The 23,345-nt window shown below is 39.6% G+C and overlaps 1 protein-coding gene across 2 annotated transcripts in view; it reads left to right on the top strand.

Moving 5' to 3' along the window:
* Positions 1–23,345, top strand: part of EXPH5 (exophilin 5) — a 59,121-nt gene that overhangs the window by 8,214 nt on the left and 27,562 nt on the right. For both annotated transcript variants that reach the window (XM_026721028.2, XM_087937120.1), the window contains exons 2-3: positions 12,528–12,685; positions 14,048–14,207. In XM_026721028.2, the coding sequence (XP_026576813.1) occupies positions 12,528–12,685; positions 14,048–14,207 (318 nt within the window). The remainder of the gene's footprint in view (positions 1–12,527; positions 12,686–14,047; positions 14,208–23,345) is intronic.

The following is a 23,345-nucleotide window of genomic DNA, read 5'->3' as shown; positions in this document are numbered from 1 at the left end:
AGAGAGAGAGAGTCATAGATAGACCATTTTCAAACAATATGCTGTACACAAAACGAACAAGCACATTTTATTCTAGACTGTTGTGCAAACTTACCCAGAATGTTTTAGTTATGGTGCAGTTTCTTGTGAACCCCCAAACCTGAGAATATTCACTATTTACTCAAAAATTTGAATAAATCTTAGTGAAAAATTATATGCAGAGAAGTTAGTCATAGTTAAGGCTGTAACATGCATGTAGCCATTAAATCAAATTTTTTAATATTTTCTCTCTATGTGCATCAAAAGGTTAGTTCAGATAGAATGTGCAGATCGTTCTCCTCTTTCAAAAATGGTATATGGCAATCAGTTGGGCATCCCAAAGCAATAGCCACCAGTTTAATGATGGTTCAATGTTTTGGAAAGCTCATGAAATGAAAGTGATAAGGTGCTCATCCTCTACTTACTTCTTTATAGCTAATTGAGTCGTGGCTTTTTCTGGCCTAGTTGACCACAGTGTAGGGTTTCCTGCCTAAGCAGGGGATTAAGGAGGACTAGAAGACTTCCAAGGTCCCTTCCAACTCTTATTCTGTTCTATTCTAAAATCTCTCTCCCAGAGGAAGGAGAGTTGAGATCTATCCTCTTGTTTCTTTCTGCTTCCTCACTTGCAAAAGATTGAAGAACTAACAAGAAAGATGATGACATTGGAGCCACAAGTTCCAAGACTGCTGTCGTGGTTCCTGGGCTAGCAGAAAGCCCTTCGTGGTCTCTGAGCTTAGTTGTTTTCTTACAGACATTTCATTACTCAAACTGGGTAATGTCTACTAGGACTGATGGGGTTACCTAGTTTGGGTAATGAAACGTCTGCAAGAAAACAACCAAGCTCAGAGAGCACCAAGGACTCCTCATTTCAACCCTGAGTTATGAATATTCTTCTTTATTAGAGAAAGCCTTTCTTATCGTAGCTCCGGCCCTACACAGATGAACTGGGCGATCAGTTGCACCACACAATCTAATTTGAATGTGTAGTGACAAGAGTTTTCTAGCTCCCTGAAACCATTTTCTGCAGCTCTCAGTTTTGAGAGGAGAAGATAAGAGGCACCATTTTCCATCAAAGCAATTATCTCTCCACAGTCCTTATGGCCCATTATCACAGTCAAGAAATAAGGTACTGGTAAAATGTGTAATAATTATATTAGACAGGGATTGTTATTTTTTTCTGTAGCTAAAAAGACAAGGAAGGTCAATTAAAAATATCTGTGAATACTTAGCACCTTATTATTGTAATCTAGTTACAGTGAATATAATGTATATATTGAGTCATTAATTGTTGCTGAGTAAAAATACTCCCTTGCCTTGGGAGTATTGATTACATTAGTAATTAGCAGAATGAAAAAAGGCATTTTAAAAAGTTACTAAAATAGATAGATGGTTACTGGATTCACACATCATATTCACACATAAATAAGGTTTGTTGGGTTTTGACATTGCCTGTTATAAAATCTAGCCATGGGTTTGTAAGCCATGTGTGAACCCATCCAGTTGTGACTTCTGAAAAAGCTTTGATGAAGCAAATAATGCCTTATTCTTAGCCAGGAATGCAACCATTCAGTTAAAAGCCCCGCTGAAATCAGCAAGATTCCCAATCTTCCGGTTGTAAGGCTTCGGCGGCGGCAGGAATCCGCTTCTCTGCAGGTCCCTGCTGCGCTCGCCGTCAAGGTACCCCCGATCCAACTGGATTTGGGGGTTGTCGCTGCCCTGAAGGGGCAGCGGAAGACAGAGGAGATCTGGGCAGGGGTCTGGGGACATCGCACCCCCCTTCCCCAGCCAGCTAGACTCCTTTTTCCCGAGACGGATGAGCGGCTGTCTCGGCAGCCATAAAGGATTCTTCAACTGGATAAGTTTGCGCAGGAGGAAGTCTTAGAAGAAGTTTTCTTGGCTAAACCACGACATTATGTTATTTTTAAAACACCCTGGAAACCTGACTTTGGATTGATTCATTTGTTTCCAAAAGAATCTGTTACATCGGCGAAAGTGCTGAAGGAAAGTTCACTCCCCCTCCCTACGGAGAAAGCAAAGGAGCATAGAAAAACTTGCTCTCTAAAGGTAAAAATAAGCTTTTTGTTATAAGTGGGAAGGGGAGGACTAAAAAAAAAATATTCTTTCTAAACTTTGCTGGAGGAGACGCCTTGAAGATTACAAGACCATTAATTAATGGTAATACGGCTTTTAAAATACATCTGGGATTTTGCCTCTGGAGAAAAAACTGTAAAGAGAAGAAGAGGAAAAAAGTTTTTCTTGTTTGGATTGTTTGATAACTCTGACATTTGGAAATTACTTCAAGATTGAAAGCATCTGGGTTGTTGTTGTTTTTTTTAAAAAAAACCTATAATGGTACCACCGGTTGATGAACTGAAAATGGAATATGAAAAATTAAAAGAAAGACAACAAAGTGGCAAGGATTCTCTGGGAGCTGCCTTCCATTTTTTAGAAATGGCGGTTTCTATGTATCAGCAAACACTGGAGGAAGGAGAAGGAGAAGAAGAAAAGGAAGAAGCCATCTTTAATGGACTAAAAAGTTTGATTAAGAAAGAAAATGGGAAGGGAGGAAGGGAAAAGGAGAATTTAAGATTTAATAAAACAACCAAGAAAAAGAAAAATAGGATGAAAAGAAGGTACAATGTTAGAAAGCAATTGAAAAGAGAATTACAACAGAGAGGGAAACTTAAAAAGGGGGAGAGGAGAGGAGGGGGCAAAAAGACCAGATTGGAGAAGAAAGGGAGGGAAAAAGAAAAAAAAAAAGCCACGGGTTAGGACAAGATTTTTTTAAAAAAAGTTTTTTTTTTAGAGATGAAGGATGATAGATAGCTTATAATTAAAGAAGATTCTGCAAGAGTGCATAAGATAGTATTGTAGTATTTGTATTTGAAATCAGCAAGATTCCTAATATGTCAGACTCGTCATCAAGTGAGCTACTTTAAAATGTTGAGAAAGGCATTGGATTTTAAGTCAGAGAGCTAGTTTGATCTAGTGCACAGCTGTCACACTCCCAGCCCACGGGCCAAATGAATCGCACACTGGCCACACCCAGTTTAACAAAAGGGAGAAAGTCCCAATACGTCATGACGCCTTGAGTTGGACACCCCGTCTAGTGGTTAAGGCACCAGACTTGAAACCGGGAGACTATGAATTCTAGTCCCACTTTAGGCATGAAAGCTGGCTGGATGACTTTGGGTCCACCACTTCCTCTCAGCCCAAAAAGTCATGCTTGGGCAACAAACTGATCAGTGAGTTCCTGTTGCACCTAATGGATCAACACTTGGTCGATCAGAAAAAAATGATCCTGCACACTTGTAGAAAACACGCTAAGAGAAACAATGGATTTGAAGTCACACATTAAGAAATGATTATTAGTTGAGGCCCAGCATTAATTATTTTCATGCTGGACAAATATATTTTCGAGAGAGACGCCTTAAGTAAAGGGCAAGTAAACTGAAGAAAGTGGGATGCCCACCTTTTGCTATTCCTTGAGTTGTTTTTGTTTGCCCCTGCCGCCTTCTGGAACAATTTGGGGAGGCTGCTTCACAGAAGAGGGGTCCACCTAGTCTCCAAAGCACCTGAAGGCAAGGCAAGAAGCAACAGATGGAAACTCATCAAAGAGAAATTTCCTGACAGAACAATTAACCAGTGGAACTCCTTGCCACCAGACCTTGTGGCTGCTCCAACACTGGAGGTTTTGAAGAAGAGGTTGGACAACCATTGGTTTGAAATAAGATAGTTTCCTTCCCAAGCAGGGGGTTGGACTAGAAGATCTTCAAGGTCCCTTCCAACTCTGTTATTCTAATCATATTTTTTTTTCAATTTCCCAATCTGCTGTAAGGTACAAGTCTAGAATATTTTTGGCTGTCTCCCATCAAAGCACCAGTAACCAGTTCAGCTTTTTCAAGGTCAAAAGGGTCAGCTAGCAATCATGATAATCTTGGTAAGGCAACTAAGTCCTGGAACTTCTAGTTCCTTTTTTTCTATCTTCTACCCTGATGCTTTCTTCCTTTTGTGGAATGTGAAATTTAGATGTCCGTTTCTGGGTAGCAGTAGGTCTTTCGCACCAAGAGGCTTGTTGAAAAAAACAAAATCCAGTGTCCTTCCAATAAATGAAAAACTTTTTTTAAAAAATCAACATGCTTGTGAGAACAAAAGATGGCAAGTGATCAATGATCACATTCCATTTTTGTGCTACTACTTGAACATGTAGAGGACTTGATCTTGCTTGTTCAGAAAAGCAGATGAAAACATTTCTTCTTTTGGTTAAAACTCCTCTGCCTTTTACGTGGGAGAAAGATCAGCAGATCAAGTTTGAACAAATAAAAGATTTTTGAGCACTTGCAGTGATTGTTTCTAAACAGTGGTAGGTCAATTAAAGAGTTGACAAAAATCCCACGCTAGGAATTCTTGCCTATTTGTCTGGAAACTCTTGATATCTCATAATTGTGGGAGCAATTTGTAGGCTCAAACTTGATGGATAATTCTGCATTCTTAAATCTAACACCCTATAGCAATTTGTTAAAACATTTCACAGACTCTGCTGGGCAGAAGAATTTAATTAGCCTTTGCTCCTGCCCAGGGTGGATCTGCAAAAGTTAACTGGGAAGATAAAATGTTTTGAGTTTAATGCATCCAAAATAGCAGGTTAGGGAATAATAACAGACCTCCCCCAAAAGAGAAGGGGCAAAGTAAGTGATCTGACAGTGAATTGAGCCATAGCTTTAGGGTAAATGAACACAATAAACAGCTATTAAAAAATCACATGGGACAATAGTTTAAAAGCACCAAAGGCAATCACTGGATTGGAAAACGACCTTGTTAATAACTTTCAGCTAGAAAGGGAGTTAAGAAGTACTCATATAATATAAATTCATGAATTCAATTCCTCCCCCTTTTATAGCTGGAATGCATGAAATATAAATATATTATCCTCTAGTGTCACCTTATTAAAGTTTTATTTGTTTAAGTAGTTCTAGCCAACTTTTGCTTAATTGTAGTTTACCATACATATGCAGATATGCAACATAATAGTTTCAAAAGGAACAAAAATATTTGGATTCTTGGAACAGAGATTCATGAACTATGGATCTGTTGGTCATTCCGAAAGATTAGATTTCTGTTAGCTGTATTGCCTTTTACAGATTTTAGGATTTGATATTCTTTCATCTGTTTTTTTTAACCCAAGTTATGTGTAGAAAGTCAGCACCTACCCTCCAGAAAAATGAAATATTTTGGGAAATATTAAAAAGGCAGAATATTATATTTCCCTAAAAGAGAAATGCAAAAAAACACAAAAACATGCTTTTAAAGGCAGAAAGCAGACTTGGTCTTTCTTAAGAGTCCCCAGCAGATACTTTGTGCTCATAAAGAAAGATTAGGCCAGCCTATTCAGAAACCAGCCCAGGTTTCCTGGCCCCAAGAGAAATTGAGGAGGCCAGCTTTTAGAAATGCAGATTTGATAATCCATTCAGAAAGACTGAGTCAAGACAGAAACTCAAATAAGCAACAAACTAAAGCTTGACAAAATTAGTTGAGACAAACATCTAGCATTTGCATTTCTTCTTTTGCCTATAGAGCCAGCTATGACCCCAACATAACCCCCCACATGACCCCCATAGGAATCTGACAACAGCCAAAAGAATATTAAATGATATGTCCTTGCACAGGAACAAGAAGCTCAAATACAAAGTCCAAAGAAGGTATAAAAACCACCTACTCTCAACTCCATTTTGTACCAGAACCACATGTGGTTCTGCTTCATCAATAAATCATCTTTCCAATCAGCCTCCATGTTTCCAGTGCTTTTCTCCCAGCTTGGAACTGAACCAGGTGGATATTTCTTCCCACATATGGATAGAGAAAATTCCATACCACTCAAAATCAGTTTGATGGACGCAGCTTATAAATAAATGAAATAAAATACATAAAACTGAGGAGAAGATCAAGAAAAACAAAATGTGAAATTGCCCCAAGGTGGTGTTTCTCAACCTTGGCAATTGGAAGATGTGTGGACTTCAAATCCCAGAATTCCCCAGTTAGTGTGCATGAAAGGTTTGGCCACACATGTCCTTCGCCTCTTATGACTCAACTGTGTTTCCATTAAATAGCTGAAAGGATCTTACATTGCACATGGGAAAGCATGACACTATTTCCATCCACAAATTACTAATGTGCTACTAATTTCCTTGGGTTAGACATGGGTCAGGATCACTATTTGCAAATGAAGGTAGTCCTAGTGCGTGGACTGTGATTTGTCCAGTGAGCATTTTAAAAACAAAGATGGTATGTTGAAAAACAACCACACCTAAGAGATTGTTTGTTCTCATGGACTCCAGTTGCATTTCTGTAGCTCTGCACCCTAAGGGTGGGGAGCAGAGAAATTTGTAGAGAATTATACTTATTCCTTTACAGAACTGCTGTGTAAAAAGGAATGTAATTAGGCAGACAATGATTTCCTTGCTTGTTTTGAAAGAAGAAAAACTCCTTTATAGGAAAAAAGCAGTTGACTGGATCGCTTTAAAAAAAAAACAAGGAACCATTATATAAACTTTATTTAGCCCAAGTAAGATCTAGTACTGTAGCTCAAAAATTAGTTCAGATGATTCTGAATTAGTCAAAATCTGTTTTATAAAAGATGTTCCGAAATCCTGCTGGAATCAATCATTCATGATGTTTCCTTTACAAAGAAACTAAATCATCATGTTCATTTAACGACTCCTTAATCCCTTGCGGAGTGGAGTCTGGGCAACTGAATGAAGCAAGGGATTATGGAGTCATTAAACGAGCAGAGTGTTTTAATGGCCGGATGCCCTTCCTGTCACCAATGCGGAGTCTTTGTTCAGCAAATATATTCTCAGTGTGGCCAGAAAGAGAAATATCTGCCTGTACCTAGGATCGAACTCACGACCTCCTGATTGTGAGGGGAGAACTCCACCTCTAGGCCACCGCACCATTCCTTTATAAAGAAACTAAATGTTCTTCCAAAATCCTGAAAATTCTGTCAAAATCTAATAATGGAGAGTGAGGGAAGCTGAGTGGGTAGAAAGCGACCAAAGTGAACATCATTAGATACAGGAAGGAGCTTTTACCTTTTTCTCTCTTGCTGCAGTTCAAATGAAAATCAACTCTCCCTTCACTAGGATTAAGTCCAGAGGAAAGGCCCAGTTGACACATGAATCAAAGGCTCTGCCACATTTTCCTCCAGATATGTTGGACTTCAAGGGGCATCATCATCTTGCATGTCAGTGATAGTCCAATATATTTGGTAGGCAATAGATTGAGGAACGCTGCCGTAGGAGTAGGAAAGACAGAGTGTAGGAGAGGCAGATTATTAATTATTTCCATTTTGTGATGTTGGTACTTAACCTTGTATATATCTGAGGCTAACATAAAAGGTAAAGGTTTCCCTGTCCAGTCGTATTCAACTCTAGGGCAGCGCATGGAACGCTGCTGCCTTCCCATCAAAGTGGTACCTATTTATCTACTCACATTTGCATGCTTTCATACACTTCCCCAATTTGGACAATTCCTAGAGATCTGGGTTTGAAATATTACAAAGCTCAGTCAGTATTCCCTTGCTAAGAATTCTTTGGACTGAAGACATTTTTCCTCTTCTTGGTCCAGCCCCTGAAGTTAGAATTTCTTGGTGGCTTCCCTTAAAGCGCTGAGCAGATCTGATCCCAATGAGTTTTTTCCCAGATCGGTCAAAGTCAACTCAGTGCTGCCACCTGCTGTGACCAGATTAGCAAACTATTTTAGCTTTTATTTGAATGAGTGTTTGCCAGTTTGCTCGTATTTTTCTTGAGTCTTTCTTTGATTGAGAGATTTATCATTGACAGGTGATGCTGAAGGAGACTCGGCTAAGGGGTGATGGAACAAAGAGTCTAATTTTATTCTCAACATTTCATGCCGATCAGAAATTTTATAAGAAAGTTTGAAAAAATCTAGTTCTTTTTTTTCAAAAAGAGGAACATTTTTAAAACAACGTATACTGTGTTTATATTGTCTATGTATTTCTGATAGGCATACCAAGAATGCAGACTCATTATATTGATTATAGTAATAACATGCTGTCTGGAAGGTTAATGAAGTGAGGAGAAATGTATACACTCCTGGTGAATCACCAGTCAGATATAATCTGTAACAAAGGCTCATTCCCTTCTTCTTTCCGTGGTAGTCACGTTTTATATTTAGTTTTAAACAGTTAATATCTGTGTTAATTGTTGCATTTTGCTCGGTAGATTTGTGTTTCTTATTGGAATCGTCCTTCTCCATCAGATACAGGGATACAATTCTCATAATCCCAGTATATGAGAAAAATAGCCTGACAAATTTGAAGGCAGGTAATTTAAGCAATGTTTTTTTTTCAGAGATTCTTACTGGTAGAAGTATTTAATGCAATTTTTTTAAAAAAATGTACACTGGGGACAAAGACAAGATTGCTATTAAACAAACTGTGTGTCAGGATTCCAGTGAAATCAGGAGTCTCAAGCCAAACTTCCAAAACTTCAAAGGATTTATTGGCAGTTAACATGTCTGCCTGGGTGAAGCCGACTCTGAGACACATAATTCACTGTCACCCTTGACCCTGGTTTCCCCCCCCCCCCCGGGTGTATCATAATTCATATTCTCCAATGAGACACATCCATAGCCAAGAGTCATCAGTCATGTTCTCCAGTTAGATTTTTGCACAGCAGAAACTTCAGTCACCTAGTTACTACCTCTGAAAAACTATGTATGGAATGCACTTTTGATTTCCAAGCTGCCACACTGCTCTTTCAAACCTCCCTTTCTGTTGGCAACTCTAAAAAGACCATAGAAATATTTTATGAGTTGATACTGTGACTTTGGTGTCATGGTACAGCAGATTCAAGCCCCGTACAGATAATCCTTGATTTATGACCCATAATTGAACTCAAAATTGATATTCCTAAGCAAGAGAATTAAGTGAGTTTTGCCCCATTTTATTACCTTTCTTGCCACAATTGTTAAGTGAATCATTGCAGTTCTTAGATTAGTAATATGGTAGTTAAATGAATCTGCCTTTCCCATTGACTTTGCCTATCAGAAGGTCACAAAAGGTGATCACATAACCCCGGGACACTGCAACCGTCATAAATACATGCAAGTTGCCAAACATTCGAATTTTGGTCACATGGGGATGCTGCTACAGTCATAAGAGTGAAAAACAGTCATATGTCACTTTTTTTAAAGTGCAGTTGTAACATTGAACAATCACTAAACAAACGATTGTAAGTCGAGGATTACTAGTATTGTTTTCTTGTTACACAGTTTAACAGCTTTTAATGGGCCAAAATTAATCAATATAATAAACCATCTAGATCAGAGGTGTCAAACTCATGGCCCGTGGGCCAGATGCGTCATGCGCTGGCCACATGCTCCCCCGTTTTAGCAAAGAGAGGAAAAGTCATGATACAGATAACAGATAATCGGAGTTGGAAGGGACCTTGTAGGTCATCTAGTCCAACCCCCCGCCCAAGCGGGAGACCCTACACCATTTCTGACAAATGGCAGTCCAATCTCTTCTTGAAAGTCTCAAGTGATGGCGTTCCCACAACTTCCGAGGGAAAGCTGTTCCATTGGTTGATTGTTCTCACTGTCAGAAAGTTTCTCCTTATTTCCAGGTTGAATCTCTCCTTGTTCAGTTTCCATCCATTGTTCCTTGTCTGGCGCACAGGTGCTTTAGAAAATAGCTTGACCCCTTCCTCTCTGTGGCAGCCCCTCAAATATTGGAAGACTGCCATCGTGTCTCCCCTGGTCCTTCTCTTCACTAGACTAGCCATGCCCAGTTTCTGTAACTGTTCTTCATATGTTTTAGCCTCCAGTCCCCTAATCATCCTGGTTGCTCTTCTCTGTACTTTTTCTAGAGTCTCAACATCTTTTTTATAATGTGAACAAAACTGGATTCAGTACTCTAATTGTGGTCTTACTAAGGCTTTATAGAGTGGTATTAGTATCTCCCTTGATCTTGATTGTATCCCTCTGTTAATATAACTTAGGATTGCATTAGCTTTTTTGGCGGTGGCTGCACACACATGTCACATGACAATGTGACGACGTGAGTTTGACACCCCTGATCTAGAATATAGCATCCTTTTTCTCCCCACAAGGGTCTTGTCATAATAACATTCTGAGATGTTATAAAATCTATGTCTCCTATCTTTCAGGGAGAGAGTGACTCTATCTAGGGCCAATGTAGGAGCAATAGAGGTTTAGTATCATGTATTTAATTGTTTTTATTTTAATCCTGTTCGCTGTCCAGAGTCAGAGCTGTCAGAGTTTGTTGAGATGGTCACCCGTATAATCGATACAAAAAAAAAAGACACAGAAGTGGATATTCTGCATAAATAATACCTCTCTTTCTCTCTCTCTCGGATTCAGTTAGAACATGTTTTGTCCAATTCAGTCCCATACAGCCTCTAAACCAGTGTTTCTCTGCAATGTTAAGTGTGGGTTTCCACTCCTAGAATGAGGAATTCTGGGAGTGAAAGTCTATACTTCTTACAGTGGATGAAGCTGAGAAACACTGCTCTAAATGACTTGGAGTGATACTTGCTTCATCTCCACGTTAGCCCTACATCAGTGTTGGTGAATCTTTTGGGCAACGAGTGTGCCAGAAATCAGAAGACCAGGTGGCCGGTGTGCATGCACGCACCAGAAACAGGAAGATGATCTTCCTGGCATGTACAGGTGCATCGAGCGGCTACTCTTTCAGTTTCTGGCACTCCCACATGTGTGAAGACCAGTTGGCCGGTGTGCTGGAACATAGAAGAGCAAAGGGGCAACGGCTCGTGTGCCCGGAGAGATGGTTCTGCATGCCACTTCTGGCACGCATGGCATAGGTTCGCCATCACGGCCCAACATTATTCCCCAAATTTTCTCCCGAAGGGGAACATTGGAGACTGGAAGAATGAGAAGAGCCTCTAGTGCATTCTTACACTAAAATTGTGGAACTTTGAACTGTGACATCAATCTTCCACTCCAGAAGTTTGTACTAATTCTGCGTGCAGGTGTTTGAACACATGATGACTCATTCAGGTCAAATGTTCCCTTGTTATGAACTGTGGTTTGTTCATGGACTGATTAAAATTTAAGAGACTGTTTTGTAAAAAACCACTTGCAAGCTCTTTCATTATTAGTGAAAGACATGTTAGTTTGCTAATTAAACGGAAGGCAGCAAAAAGACAATAACACGTTTCTGCACTATTAGTTCTTACACGGGTAACCATCAAATTGCTATAATTCTTGAATTCCATCCCTTTCTTCTTGGTATATCTTTCTAAAAGGTATCTGTGTGAATCATGCTCAGAAAAGAATAACTTCAGGATTTGGGGCAGCTTTGCTTTTTCATTTGGTATCTACTTCTTTTTATATGACATGCTAAAGTGTAAAGTACTACTTTATGCTGCTTTTGTAAGACCACATTGGAATATTGCATCCAGTGGGGATCACCATGATACAAAAAAGATATTGAAATTCTAGAAAGGGTTCCAAGAAGAGAAACAAATATAATTGGGGGGGGGGGACTAGGCTAAAATATATGATGAATAAACAAGAACTGGGTGTGTTAGTCTAACAAAGAGTGTTAGGAGTGACAGGATAGCAGCCTTCCAATATTTGAGGGACTGTCATAGAGCAGAGGGAGTCAACGTATTATCCAAACATTTGAGGGCAGAACAAGAAGTAATGGAGGGAAATTTATCAAAGAGTGATCCAGCCAAGAATTATGGAGAAATTTCCTAGCAGTATGAACAATTAACCAGTGAAGTAACTTGCCTTGTGGGTGTTTTATCACTGGAAGTTTTAAAGAAGAGATTAGACAGTCATTTGTCCCGAACACATAGGATCTCTTGTTTGAGTAGGGAGTTGGACTAGAAGACCTAAAAGCTCCCTTCCAACACTGTTATTCTATATATTCTGTATGGGCAGCCAATACATTTTATAAATAAATAAAATACTGCAACTGATGTAAATTTAAGCTAATTGCCAAGCATCCAAATTGCGATCATGTGACCATGATAATCCAATAGTCATAACTTTGAGGACAGGTCATAAGTCATTTTTTTCATTGCTGTTGTAACTTCAATCTGTTGTTAAATGAATGTTCATAAGTCAAGAACTACTATAAATTAGATACTGGGATAATTTTACATTATATTGGTCTCCCTTAATATGGATTGAGAATGGCTAGAGGAATGTCCAAGCCCACAATTTGAACAGACTTGGTAAAATAACGCTATATGAATGTACTTTTTCCTGACAAAATCAATTTGTGCTTATAGAATTTTAAAACAATATTCTCCCACAGTCTTTAGAATATAGGTGGTCCTTATTTACTGATTGCCTCTTATAGCAACCATGCACAATTATAGTCACTGAACAAGGATTTCCTAAAGCCTCTTTTAGAGAACATAACTCTTCTGAGGACATTATTGAGACCTTGAAGGGAAATAAAAAGCTGTTCAGTAATATCTGTGTCTTTGTTTCAGCAAATGTCAAAAGAAAAATGAAGATACAACAGGGTGTCCAGGAGCGACAGGAGAATGGCTTGGAGATTTCAAGAAGAAGAAATTTAAAAGTGAGACGGATATCAGCAGAATGCCGAAACAACCACTAGCTCACCGGTTGAAAAAAGCCATAGGAAACAGTGAGTTGTCACTACTATAATTTATTCACAACAAATAACAATGCTATCTGTGGCATGGAGAAAGGAAAATATTAATTTTATACATGTACACACAAATACACAGGTGGATACCTGCCAACATATATATGCATATGCCCGCATAATTGAGCTTGTGTTTGGCATCAGCACTAAAACATGATAACCTTTTTTTTCCTAGTGTAGAAAATAATAATAAAAGACAATATTGAAACTTAATTTTGGTTTTCCATCCAGCGAAGACATTAGTCTGATTACAACAGAAAATACATTCTAGTGGGATCGCTACTCATGCTTTTAAAAGAGTTTTACAAGGAGGAAAATAATAAATCGTGTATCACAGGAATATCTGCAGAACGGTGACTGACTTACTGCATTCCAGTCCTGTTGTCATTCTGTGGAAGATAAGACACAAAAGCACTTTAGATAAATCAGATTGAAGATAAAACAATAGGTTTCTCTTATCTGCCTGTCAAGGAACAGAAACTCAATTTAGATAGATGAAATGGATGATAGAATGGACAGATGGGGTGGAGCTCAGAAACATGCAGGTGACAAGATAATCAGATATCAGAATAAAAAGATTTGAGTCTGTCGGTTTCCTTACTCAGCACTAATAAAGATGCAAGAAACACTTGTGATGCTATTGCTTTTAACAAGTTTCCAACTAGCCACCACAGGTGGTGTCTCATACCATGTTAAGCCACAATTCTCTCCTTTTCTTTTATGTGGATCATGTTAACAAATGTTTTAGAACTGCCATATTTAATCAAGAGTTGAAGTGCAATGGCTTTGGGCAAATTGGCATAGGACCTAGGTAATTCCCCCAATGGACCTTCTACTTATATTTCACAGAACTGAGCAAGAATAGTAAATTCAGTGTAGTGGTTAAGGCACCAGGCTAGAAACCAGGAGACTGTGAGTTCTAGTCCTGCCTTAACCATGAAAGTTGACTGGGTGACTTTGGGCTAGTTACTCTCTCTTTCAGCCCAGTCCATCACACAGGGTTGTTAATGTGGAGAAAATAGGAGGAAGAAGAATATTAGGTATATTTACTGCCTTAAAATAATAAAGGCTCCAAACAAACAAATAAATAAAATTATTTTCCAGAAAGAAGGTCAAAAATCTTAACGAGCTTTTGGCCATTTAAAATATGTTCTTTATTTGGTCACTAGGGACCTCCTATAAAACAAAATCTTCATACTGGACAATATCATGTAGTTGAGACAGTGTCACTTAGTTGAGTTGGGCAGCTGTAGAAATTGAATAAATCAGAACAGAACAACATCACTGTTTTGTACAATATATGGCCGCCTCTTTTATTAACATTGGTTTTTCTTTTTTCAGATTCTGCAAACACAAAGGGTTCTGCTTTGGACGTCCCACAAGCCCAGAAGCTTGGATCCACTTCCATACTAGAAGGGCTGAGAACACCATTTGCTTCTCTGTTCTCGTCCTTCAAGAAATCCAGAAAGCAGCATTTAAAGCAGCCGCAAAACTCTCTACAGTAAGCAAGAATTGTCCAATGCCATTTGAAGGTCCCTTCTGTTATTTGGTCTTCTTCCTCATATTTGTTCCTTAAGAGGCTTTATTCAGTTAGGGATATTTTTCCAAAGGGCCTGCAAACAAACAAACACACAAACATGCATACATACATACATATATATACATACATACATACATACATATATACATATATATATTGAAAATAGAGGTAATCCTCAGCTTATAACTGCAATTGAACCTGGAATTACAATTGCAACATGTGCTGATCATTAGGCATGTCATTATGGGACTGCAACATATTTTGTGCCTGTTATTAAGTGGATGCTGTGGTCATTAAGCAAATCCATTGTTTGCAATGAGCATTTTTTGTGGGAAACCAAAAGTAAATACTGGTTCCCAGCAAAAACATAAATCATGGTCACGTGACTATGGAATGCTGCACAATTGTGGGTTAGTTGTTAAATACCCAAAATGTGATCACGTGAGGGGAGGCAGTCCTCAGGATTTAGAATCTGGGTCATAAGTACTGCCTCTTTGAGTCCATCCTAACTTCACAGATGGCGTGTTAACTCAGCGGTTAAGATGCTGGGCTTGGCGGCTGGAAAGCTGGAAGCTCAGGTTTGAGACCTGAGCTCCACATGACAGGGTGACCTCCTGTCCTCGCCCCAACTCTTGCCAACCTAGCAGTTCGAAAGCATACAAATGCAACTAGATAAATAGATACCACTTCAGGGGGAAGGTAACAGGCTCTTTGATGTTATGCTGGCCACATGACCATGGAAATGTCTCCGGACAGTGCTGGCTCAATAGTCTTGAAACAGAGATAAGCACTGCTCCCTATACTCGGCAATGAGTAATAGAGTAAAATCCTTCAACTTTACTTTTTTTTTTTAACCTAACTTCAAATGATCACTAAGCAGCTACCTGTACTTCCATTGCACTTTTGGTGAGATATTTGAAAGGACTTTCATGGCTCGAAGGACACAAAGCAATCAATTTTCCCTGTTCCAATATCTTGGTCTACCACTTCCATTGCATTGACCAGGCTAGCTGGGAGATTTTTAAACTGATGCATCTGAAGGACATTAGATGGGAGAATTCTGTAATAACCAACCGGGCTACTTAGCCCTTCTATGCTGTCATCATTAATCTAAGTTACCCCATTGGAGGAGGCAGAAGTACAGAACACTGTACAGTAATATTTCAGATATCTAACTCAGGAAGAGAGGAAGCTGCCTCATTATTTATGCTCAATATTATGTATAGTATATAGCAATAAATCTGCAGGCTTTCAGATCTTCCCTGCTAAATCTGCAGCTGTTACTTCTTGGATCCAGATCTCTTTTGTATGCAAGCTATGTTTTTTACTACTCAGTTGAGCCCTTTTATCTCGAACTATTTTGGCATAGCTATTCGGTAATGTCAGGCATTTGAAGAGACTTGGTGGATTATATAAATGCCATGGAGGAATTACCACTTCTGAATTGCAAGTTGTCAGCAAAACTTGCATATGGACCTTTTATTAGATTTTTTAATAGGTTTAATTTACATGAGTGTATATATTAAACATTGCTGTAAACAATAGGTCTATATAAATTTTGCATAGAGGTCCTGAGGTTGGGAACAATGAATTAGATTAACTTCGTATATGAAAAGATTTTCAAAAATCTTAAAAAAAATAGTTCATATTTCCTGAAACTGTGCTTTGTTGTAACTGGTGGTAATTCATTAATTTATGGCTTATAATTTCAGGTCAAAGCCCTAAATACAAACTTGTGTTTCTTTTATTAAGCCCTCAAATAGGAATGCTATTTTGCATAAAAGAGGAAGAAATGGGGGCTCTCTGCCCTTGGGTAGAGAATCTATATCCATTTGCTGATATTGCCAAATGGCATCTTTTAACCCCAATGTTCAGTACGGATACTCCTTGACTTACAACTATTTGTTTAGCAACCGTTCAAAGTTACAAAAGCACTGAAAAAAGTTACGACTGGTCCTCCTTACAAATCATTGCAGTAGCCCCATAATCAGAATTTGGATTCTTGGAAACCAGCATATATTTACAGTGGTTGCAGTATACTGGGGTCTTGTGATCACCATATTTGCAGCCTTCCCAGCCGGCTTCCAACCAGCAAAGTCGATAGGGGAAGAAGACAGAATTGCTTCGTGACTCCGTGATTCATTTAACAGAGTGATTTGCTTAACAGCCAAGGCAGAAGAGGTCATAACCTTGGGTGCCATACACTTAACTGCCTTGCTTAGCTGGGGAAATTCTGGGCCCATTACTACCTATAATGTACTGGAAAGTTCTGCCTCAATCTACCTAGCCCAGGGGTGTCCAATTCGATTTCATTGAGGGTCACATCAGGGTTGTGTTTGACCTTGGAGGGCTGGGGGGCATGGGGCATGGGGTGGTATGGTATGGGGTGTGGGCATGGCTGGGGACTTGGCCATGGTGGGTGTGACACAGAACTCGTGTCAGGGGCAACCTGTGGTGCTGAAACATGACTTCCCTGAGATCCTCCCTCATTATAATCTCCTTCCTTCCATTTCTTCTTTTTCCTTCCCTCTTCATTTTCCTTTCTTCTTCCTTCCCCTCTTTCCTGCTTTTTCCTTCCTTGCTCATTTCCCATCTTTCCTTCTTTTTCTTTGTCTTTCCTCTTTCCCTTTCTCCTTTCCTGTCCCTTCTTGCATGCTGAAATGAAAAAGGGGAAACATTTCTCCTTTTGTTTCATTTTTAGTTTGTTTTGATAGCCCTCTTCTAGCAAAAAATATGGAGCTCGCCCCTCCCTCCAAACTCCATTTTCACTAGCAGAGGGACCACGGGCCTGTCCTTTGCTGTTTCCAGGGTGGCCCCAGGGCCTTGAGTTTGGCACCCCTGATCTAACCCATCCAGCCTAGAAGCTATAAATAAAAGTATATGTGTCAAATGTATTATTATCTCTGTTGAAAAAGAATTCAGAAAAAAAGAAGGGAAAAATTGCCCACCTATTTGGCCAGGCACATAGCAATAATATTTCCAAAACAGGAACTCGAAGGAGAGGAAGAAAAAGTTGGTGGCATTATCATATTTTGTCACATAGTCAGATGTCTAGACTGGATTTGGTGTTTTGTCCACCTATCAAGTCCTTCCCAAGGCCTGGAATAGACAGATATTGATATTTGGTAGTGTTAAAGTATTATTTTCAGGATGTAAGCTGTTCCAAGTAGAGCTGCCTTTTGCAATTGACTAATGGTGATTTTGTCAATTCCAATGTTGTTTAAATGGTGTTCCAGATGTTTTGGGATTGCACCCAAGACACCTATCATTATTGGTACTATCTTTGCTTTCTTTTGCCACACTTGTTCTACTTTATTTGCAGGCCTCTGTATTTTGTGATTCCCCCCCCCCAGTTCTTTCCCCCCCATTCTGCTGTCTCTGAGTACTGCAACATCTGCTAGGCAGACTTTGTTTCTCTTATTCACAATTGTTAAATTTGCAAAGTTGTGCGGCAGGTGCTTGACTGTTGAATTCTAAAGTCCCAGAATACTCCAGCTTCGTTTTCTATTACTTAGTCTTTTCTGTGCTCTCACCAGTTCTTGCTTACAGGTAAATGTTTTTTTTTTCTTTTTGTAGATATTCCAATATTCCATTGTTCCTACATTGTCATGCCATCGTTTATAGTCTCTCTTGTGATTATAACCCTAACTTGTAGCAGCAAACTAGATGGCCCACTGTTTCTTCAGATTCTTTGCAAAGGCAACATTTGCTGTCGGTTGCAACCTTCCCAATTCTGACATTCTGGCTTTATATCCATGGTGGGGCAGAGGTTAGAATCTAGTACTGCAGGTGACTGATCTAGTACTGATCACTGGCTGCCAGCAGTTTGGCAGTTCGATTCTCACCGGTGCAAGGTTGACTCAGCCTTCCAGGTTGGCAAAATGAGGACCCAGATTGTTGGGGGCAATATTTTGACTCTGTGAAACCTCTTAGAGAAGGCTGTAAAGCACTGTGAAGCAGTATATAAATCTAAATGCTATTGCTATTGTTCATAAGGCTTGGTATGCAGCCAAAATTAGCCCCTTTGTCTTCCTTCAGTTTTCCTTCACTTAGCCATTACCAGGTCTCCTGCTTTGCCAGCTAGGGTGTGGATATGCGCACGCATGCCATACAGCATTTTGCCTTGCTATGTCTCTTTTTTTTTAATTTGGTTTTTCTTGTAGACCAGTTTGGTCTCTCCAGTCCTCAGTAAGCCCTCCCAGGGAACTAGCCTTCAGTGCATCTTCTTCACTGTCCTTCAGATAATTCTTCCAACGCCCTTTTTTCCTTCTTCAACTGTCTGATGTACTTGCAACATTCCTCAACCACCTATTTTCCTTGGTAAATAAAGTCTGTTAAAATCGATGTGTGGATTAAGGACAGGATTCATTCTCATTGTCATTGTTTTTCTAGTATTATTGATTACCATTTGTGACAGGCAAAAAAAAGGTCATACAATTGAGGCTACCTGTATTTTTACCATTGCTATTCCTGCTCTAAGCTGTCATCTAGTGTTCATTTTATCCCACAGATAGCACCATGTAGCAGCTCAGGTGAGCCCATAGGCTGAAAGTCTCAAATTTCCCCACCCAGAAGCCCTCAGGGTCTATATACTTTCCATGGGATATTTCATCTGGCATTCCATCTTAATTCCATCTGGTTTGCCTTACTTTCAATAAAAAGGTAAAACTGGGGGTGAAAAATTGCAGCTTTCTGGCCCAGTAGCATGAATAGAGATTTCAATTTTATTTTCTACTTTTGGAAATAAATAGAACCAAACTTTTATTTACCAAAAAAAAAACCCCACTCTCCCTCAAATCTGACATTGGTTCACTACGATTAAGAAGTTGGGGAAGAATTTTGCTTCCAAATTCAATTTTACTTAAAAAGAAATAATAGCATAATTATTCTGGAGTCTAAACTTATGCAGAATGCTCTACTTATTCAGAGAAATAAGAATAAGAGAATAATGCTTTAAGCATAAACAAAATAAATTAAAACTAAACACAATGTCTAAATGAGGATAGAAATTTATTCCCCAATGAAAACCTACATCCCAAAGCAAAGTTGGTTGCTTCCTGGAATATCCCATAATTTCTTGGGAAACTTCCAATCCCCTACCAGAGTTGTTGGTGGAGAAGATGCATTACATGTTTCTCAATTCAGGCATAGAAATGTCTCCCTCCATATTCCTGGAATTCTGCCTTTTTATTCTTTATAAAAGAATAGCCGTTTTGTCCTGTGGCAGTTGATGCAGGAAGAACACTAGTCAAATACAGTTTGAAAACTTTTAACTGTTATGTCATAACCTTCCAAAGAGAACCTCTGAGAATTCCAGGAGCTGGTCCAAATGAAGGACAAGGGACAGGATCAACAGGAACCCAAGTCTGAAGTTGGAGAGGTGGTGGAAGCTTAAAGGCTAAGACTGGTCTTCCATGCCGGTCACTTCTGTGGTTTGACTAGGTTCATGGCTGTCCTCTTCTGCCACAGTGTTTACCTCTACAGATCACATTACCTCTGTTCTAACTCCATAACTGTCATCACGGTGCCCCATTACTTGAACAGCCATCAGTCCATCTGACTTGCCTCTTTAGCCTCTGATTCAGAAGAGATCTAGATAGACCACTTTCTTTCTAGGAGGGCAAGGGGTGAGGAATCTCCTGAGGGTACCTGTTAAAATCATCCTTGAGAGAAAGAAGGCTTTCTCTCAGGTTTGGAGATTGCCTGGAAAACTTAGACCGGCAGGGAGATTGAAGTACAGGTAGGTCACAATTAGCGCAAGTTTCAAATAGTGCAATATTTGGTGTACTGTGAATTGTAAATTGACGCCAGGTGCATTTAATGTGACCCAAAATTTGGTTAATGCGAGGCTAGAGAGTGGGCAACTAAGGCTAGGGCATGCGCCATTGCAGTTGGGTTTTTAATGTGTTAATCTTTGTGCGTGTAAAATGGTGAAAAAGTAAATTCCATCAGAGGAAACAATACAAATTTTAAAAAGAAGAAGCTCGTTATTGCATTAGAGAAAAAATTTGATACATTTGAACAACATGAATATGGTCACAGCAAGGCTATGTCTGGCCAATTAAATCTATAGTTGATTTTTTTTATTGCTTTTTTTTTGCTTTCTATAACTATAGAAAGTTAACCATAAATCTACATTACAAATTCATTCTTTTTATCTTTTACTGTAATACTTTATTAACATGTATAAAAATTGTTTAAAAATTTTCACTGCCTATTACCATCCGGCTGGAACTAATTAACCTCTTCCATAACAATATCACTTGAATAATACAAATTCAGATAATAGCAATAGCACTGGGATACTTTGCAGCTCTCTCTAAGTGGTTTACAGAGTCAGCATATTGCCCCCAACAATCTGGGTCCTCATTTTACTGACCTTGGAAAGATGGAAGGCTGAGTCAACCTTGAGCCAGTCAGGATCGAACTGTTGGCATTTGGCAGAGTTAGCAGAGTTAACCTGCAATATTGCATTCTAATCAATGCACCACCATGGCAACCATTTCCTGGCATTCATTAACCTATCTGAATTGTCAGGCTGTTCGATTCAAAGAGGCACTGAACAATTCCTTATTTCAGCCAGGTTTTAATGCCTAAGAAGATGCATTTTAATCTCTGTATGGAATCAGATTGCTGGTATGATCTTGTTTCCTAGTTTCAGAGTTGTGTGCAGCAATAATGTCAAAATGACAACAGGTACATGGTGACATCGTACAAATACCATCCTTATCTGAGACAAGTACTGTACATAAATCACGGCATTTGCATGGTTATATAGTCAAACATGTTTTGACATTTGGCCAATTAATGGTTTGAAAAAGTCTGAATCATGCTGAAATGGACGTACCTTTTTAGAGAAAAAAAACAATGGGGGGGGATATTCAGCAGTTCTGGAGGGGAAATTTTGAGTAGTTTGGAGAACCGCCAAATACCACCTCTGACTGTTGTCGTTCCCCCATCTATTCTCTGCCTCCCGAGTCCCAGCTGATTGGCTGGGTTTTCCTTTGTTGCCCTGCACAGGAGAACGGAGCTGGAAAGCAGGTTAGTGGGGTGGGGAGGGAATGGGATTTTTACAGTAACCTTCCCCCAGGAGTGGGAATGGAGATTTTGTGGTATCCTTTACCTGCCACGCCCACCCAGCCATACCCCCAGAATTGGTTGTAAACATTTTTGAATCCCATCACTGGGGGTGGTGGGAGATAATCAAAACAACTTGATGAAATCTCAGCACTCACAGCAGTCAAGGGATTTTGTGTTACAGGTTTATTGCAAATATTTGTATTGCAATGAAATATTTCTGTAATAGATCTTCAGTAGATAGTTTACAGCAACGAAAAGAATTTATCTAAGGAATACGCAAAGGTCATAAAGAATGGGGTTGTTTTCTCTCCCTCAATCTGCTCTTTCAGAGTTAATAGCAAAGTTAGTTCTGGTTGGGGGAATTCTGGAAATTGAAGGCCACCCCTTTTAACACAGCTGAGAAACCCTGGTTTGGAGGCTGTGTGTCTGAACTGGGTCCAAGCCACAGGATGGCGCTATTGCTTTCAAACTTTGATTTTGCGTGCTTTCTAGTGACTCTGTGAATGAAACAAAATGCTGAAGCAGATGGTGATTTCGACTGTTCCAGCAAAGCTCCAATTATGTCTAATTACAGTATACTTCTGATGGACAATTCAAGTTTGCTCTGGATGTGAGTTTTGCTTGATTTTTCCCATAAGTTTAGAGATATATAACTTGTATTTTTCTGAACCCCTTGTGTTCTCTGCAGCCCACCTAACCAGAACTGCTGACAACTGACAGTATAGTTTCTTACAAAGTTGAGAAACCAAAATGCCTGGAAAAAAAAATGTAACCTATGTACTACAATAGGTGTAACAAAGTTTTAAAAATTTCAACAATAAAGCAAAATAGCATTCCTACCCTTTATCTCTCCCCACCCTCGGCAAAAAAGTCATTGCTGCCCCGCCTATCAAAACATTTATATTCCTTTTGCTTTAGCTGCTATGCATACCCTGCAATTCTTAGTAGTCAGGCATGGGTGTAAGAGCTGGACCCTAAGGAAGGCTGAATGCTGGAGAATTGAGGCTTTTGAATTGTAGTGTAGGACAAAACTCTTGAGAGTCCTTGGACTCCGAGAAGATCAAATCAGTCAATCTTAAAAGAAATCCACCTTGATTGTTCTTCGGAAGGACAGATACTGAAGCTGAAGCTCAAATACTTTGGCCACCAAATAGGAAAAGATCTGCTTGGAAAAGACCCTGACATAGGGAAAGAAGGAAGGCAAAAACAGAAGGGAACCGAAGATGATGAGATGGTTAGATAGTGTCATTGACGCAAGGAACATGAATTTAGGCAAATTCCAGGAGACAATGGAGGAGGACAGGGAAGCCTTCATGGCAGTGGTGGGATTCAAAAATTTTTACTACTGGTTCTGTGGGCGTGGCAGGGAAAAGATACTGCAAAATCCCCATTCCCTTCCCACTCCTGGAGGAAGGTTACTGCAAAATCGCATTCCCTCCCCACCCCACTAACCTGCTTTCCAGCTCTGTTCTCCTGGGCAGGGCAACAAAAGAAGACCCATCAGCCGATCAGCTGGGACTCGGGAGGCAGAAAATAGATGAGGGGCCAGTCAGAGGTGGTATTGCCGGTTCTCCGAACTACTCAAAATTTCCGCTACCGGTTCCCCAGAACCGGTCAGAACCTGCCGAATACCACCTTTGCTTCATGGGTTTATGAAGAATTGGACAGACTTAGCGACTGAAGAACAACAACATGTAAATGCAGAGAAGGAGTATTTGCTAGAGCAGTATTTTTCAAATTTGGCAACTGTAGGGTGTGTGAACTTCGCTAGGGAATTCTGGGAGCTGAAGTTCACGCATCTTAAAGTTGCCAAGTTTGAGAACCACTAGGCTACAGCAAATTGTACTTCCCCTGCATTGTGTGGGATGGTGTTACTTACCGATTACAGGTATTTTCTCAGGCCTCATATGATGTAATCCTTGCCTGCAAAAAGCATTTGAAACCGTTCCCATAGAGAGTCACATGATGCATAAACAAACAATGCTATCACTATACTGATTACAACATGCTTTATTTACA

The sequence above is a fragment of the Pseudonaja textilis genome, chromosome 7 (genome assembly GCF_049901715.1).
Source record: "Pseudonaja textilis isolate UNSWEBS1 chromosome 7, rPseTex1.2, whole genome shotgun sequence".
NCBI lineage: Eukaryota > Metazoa > Chordata > Lepidosauria > Squamata > Elapidae > Pseudonaja > Pseudonaja textilis.
The sequence above is the reverse complement of the archived record's forward strand: the minus strand, read 5'-3'. Positions and strand labels throughout refer to the sequence as shown.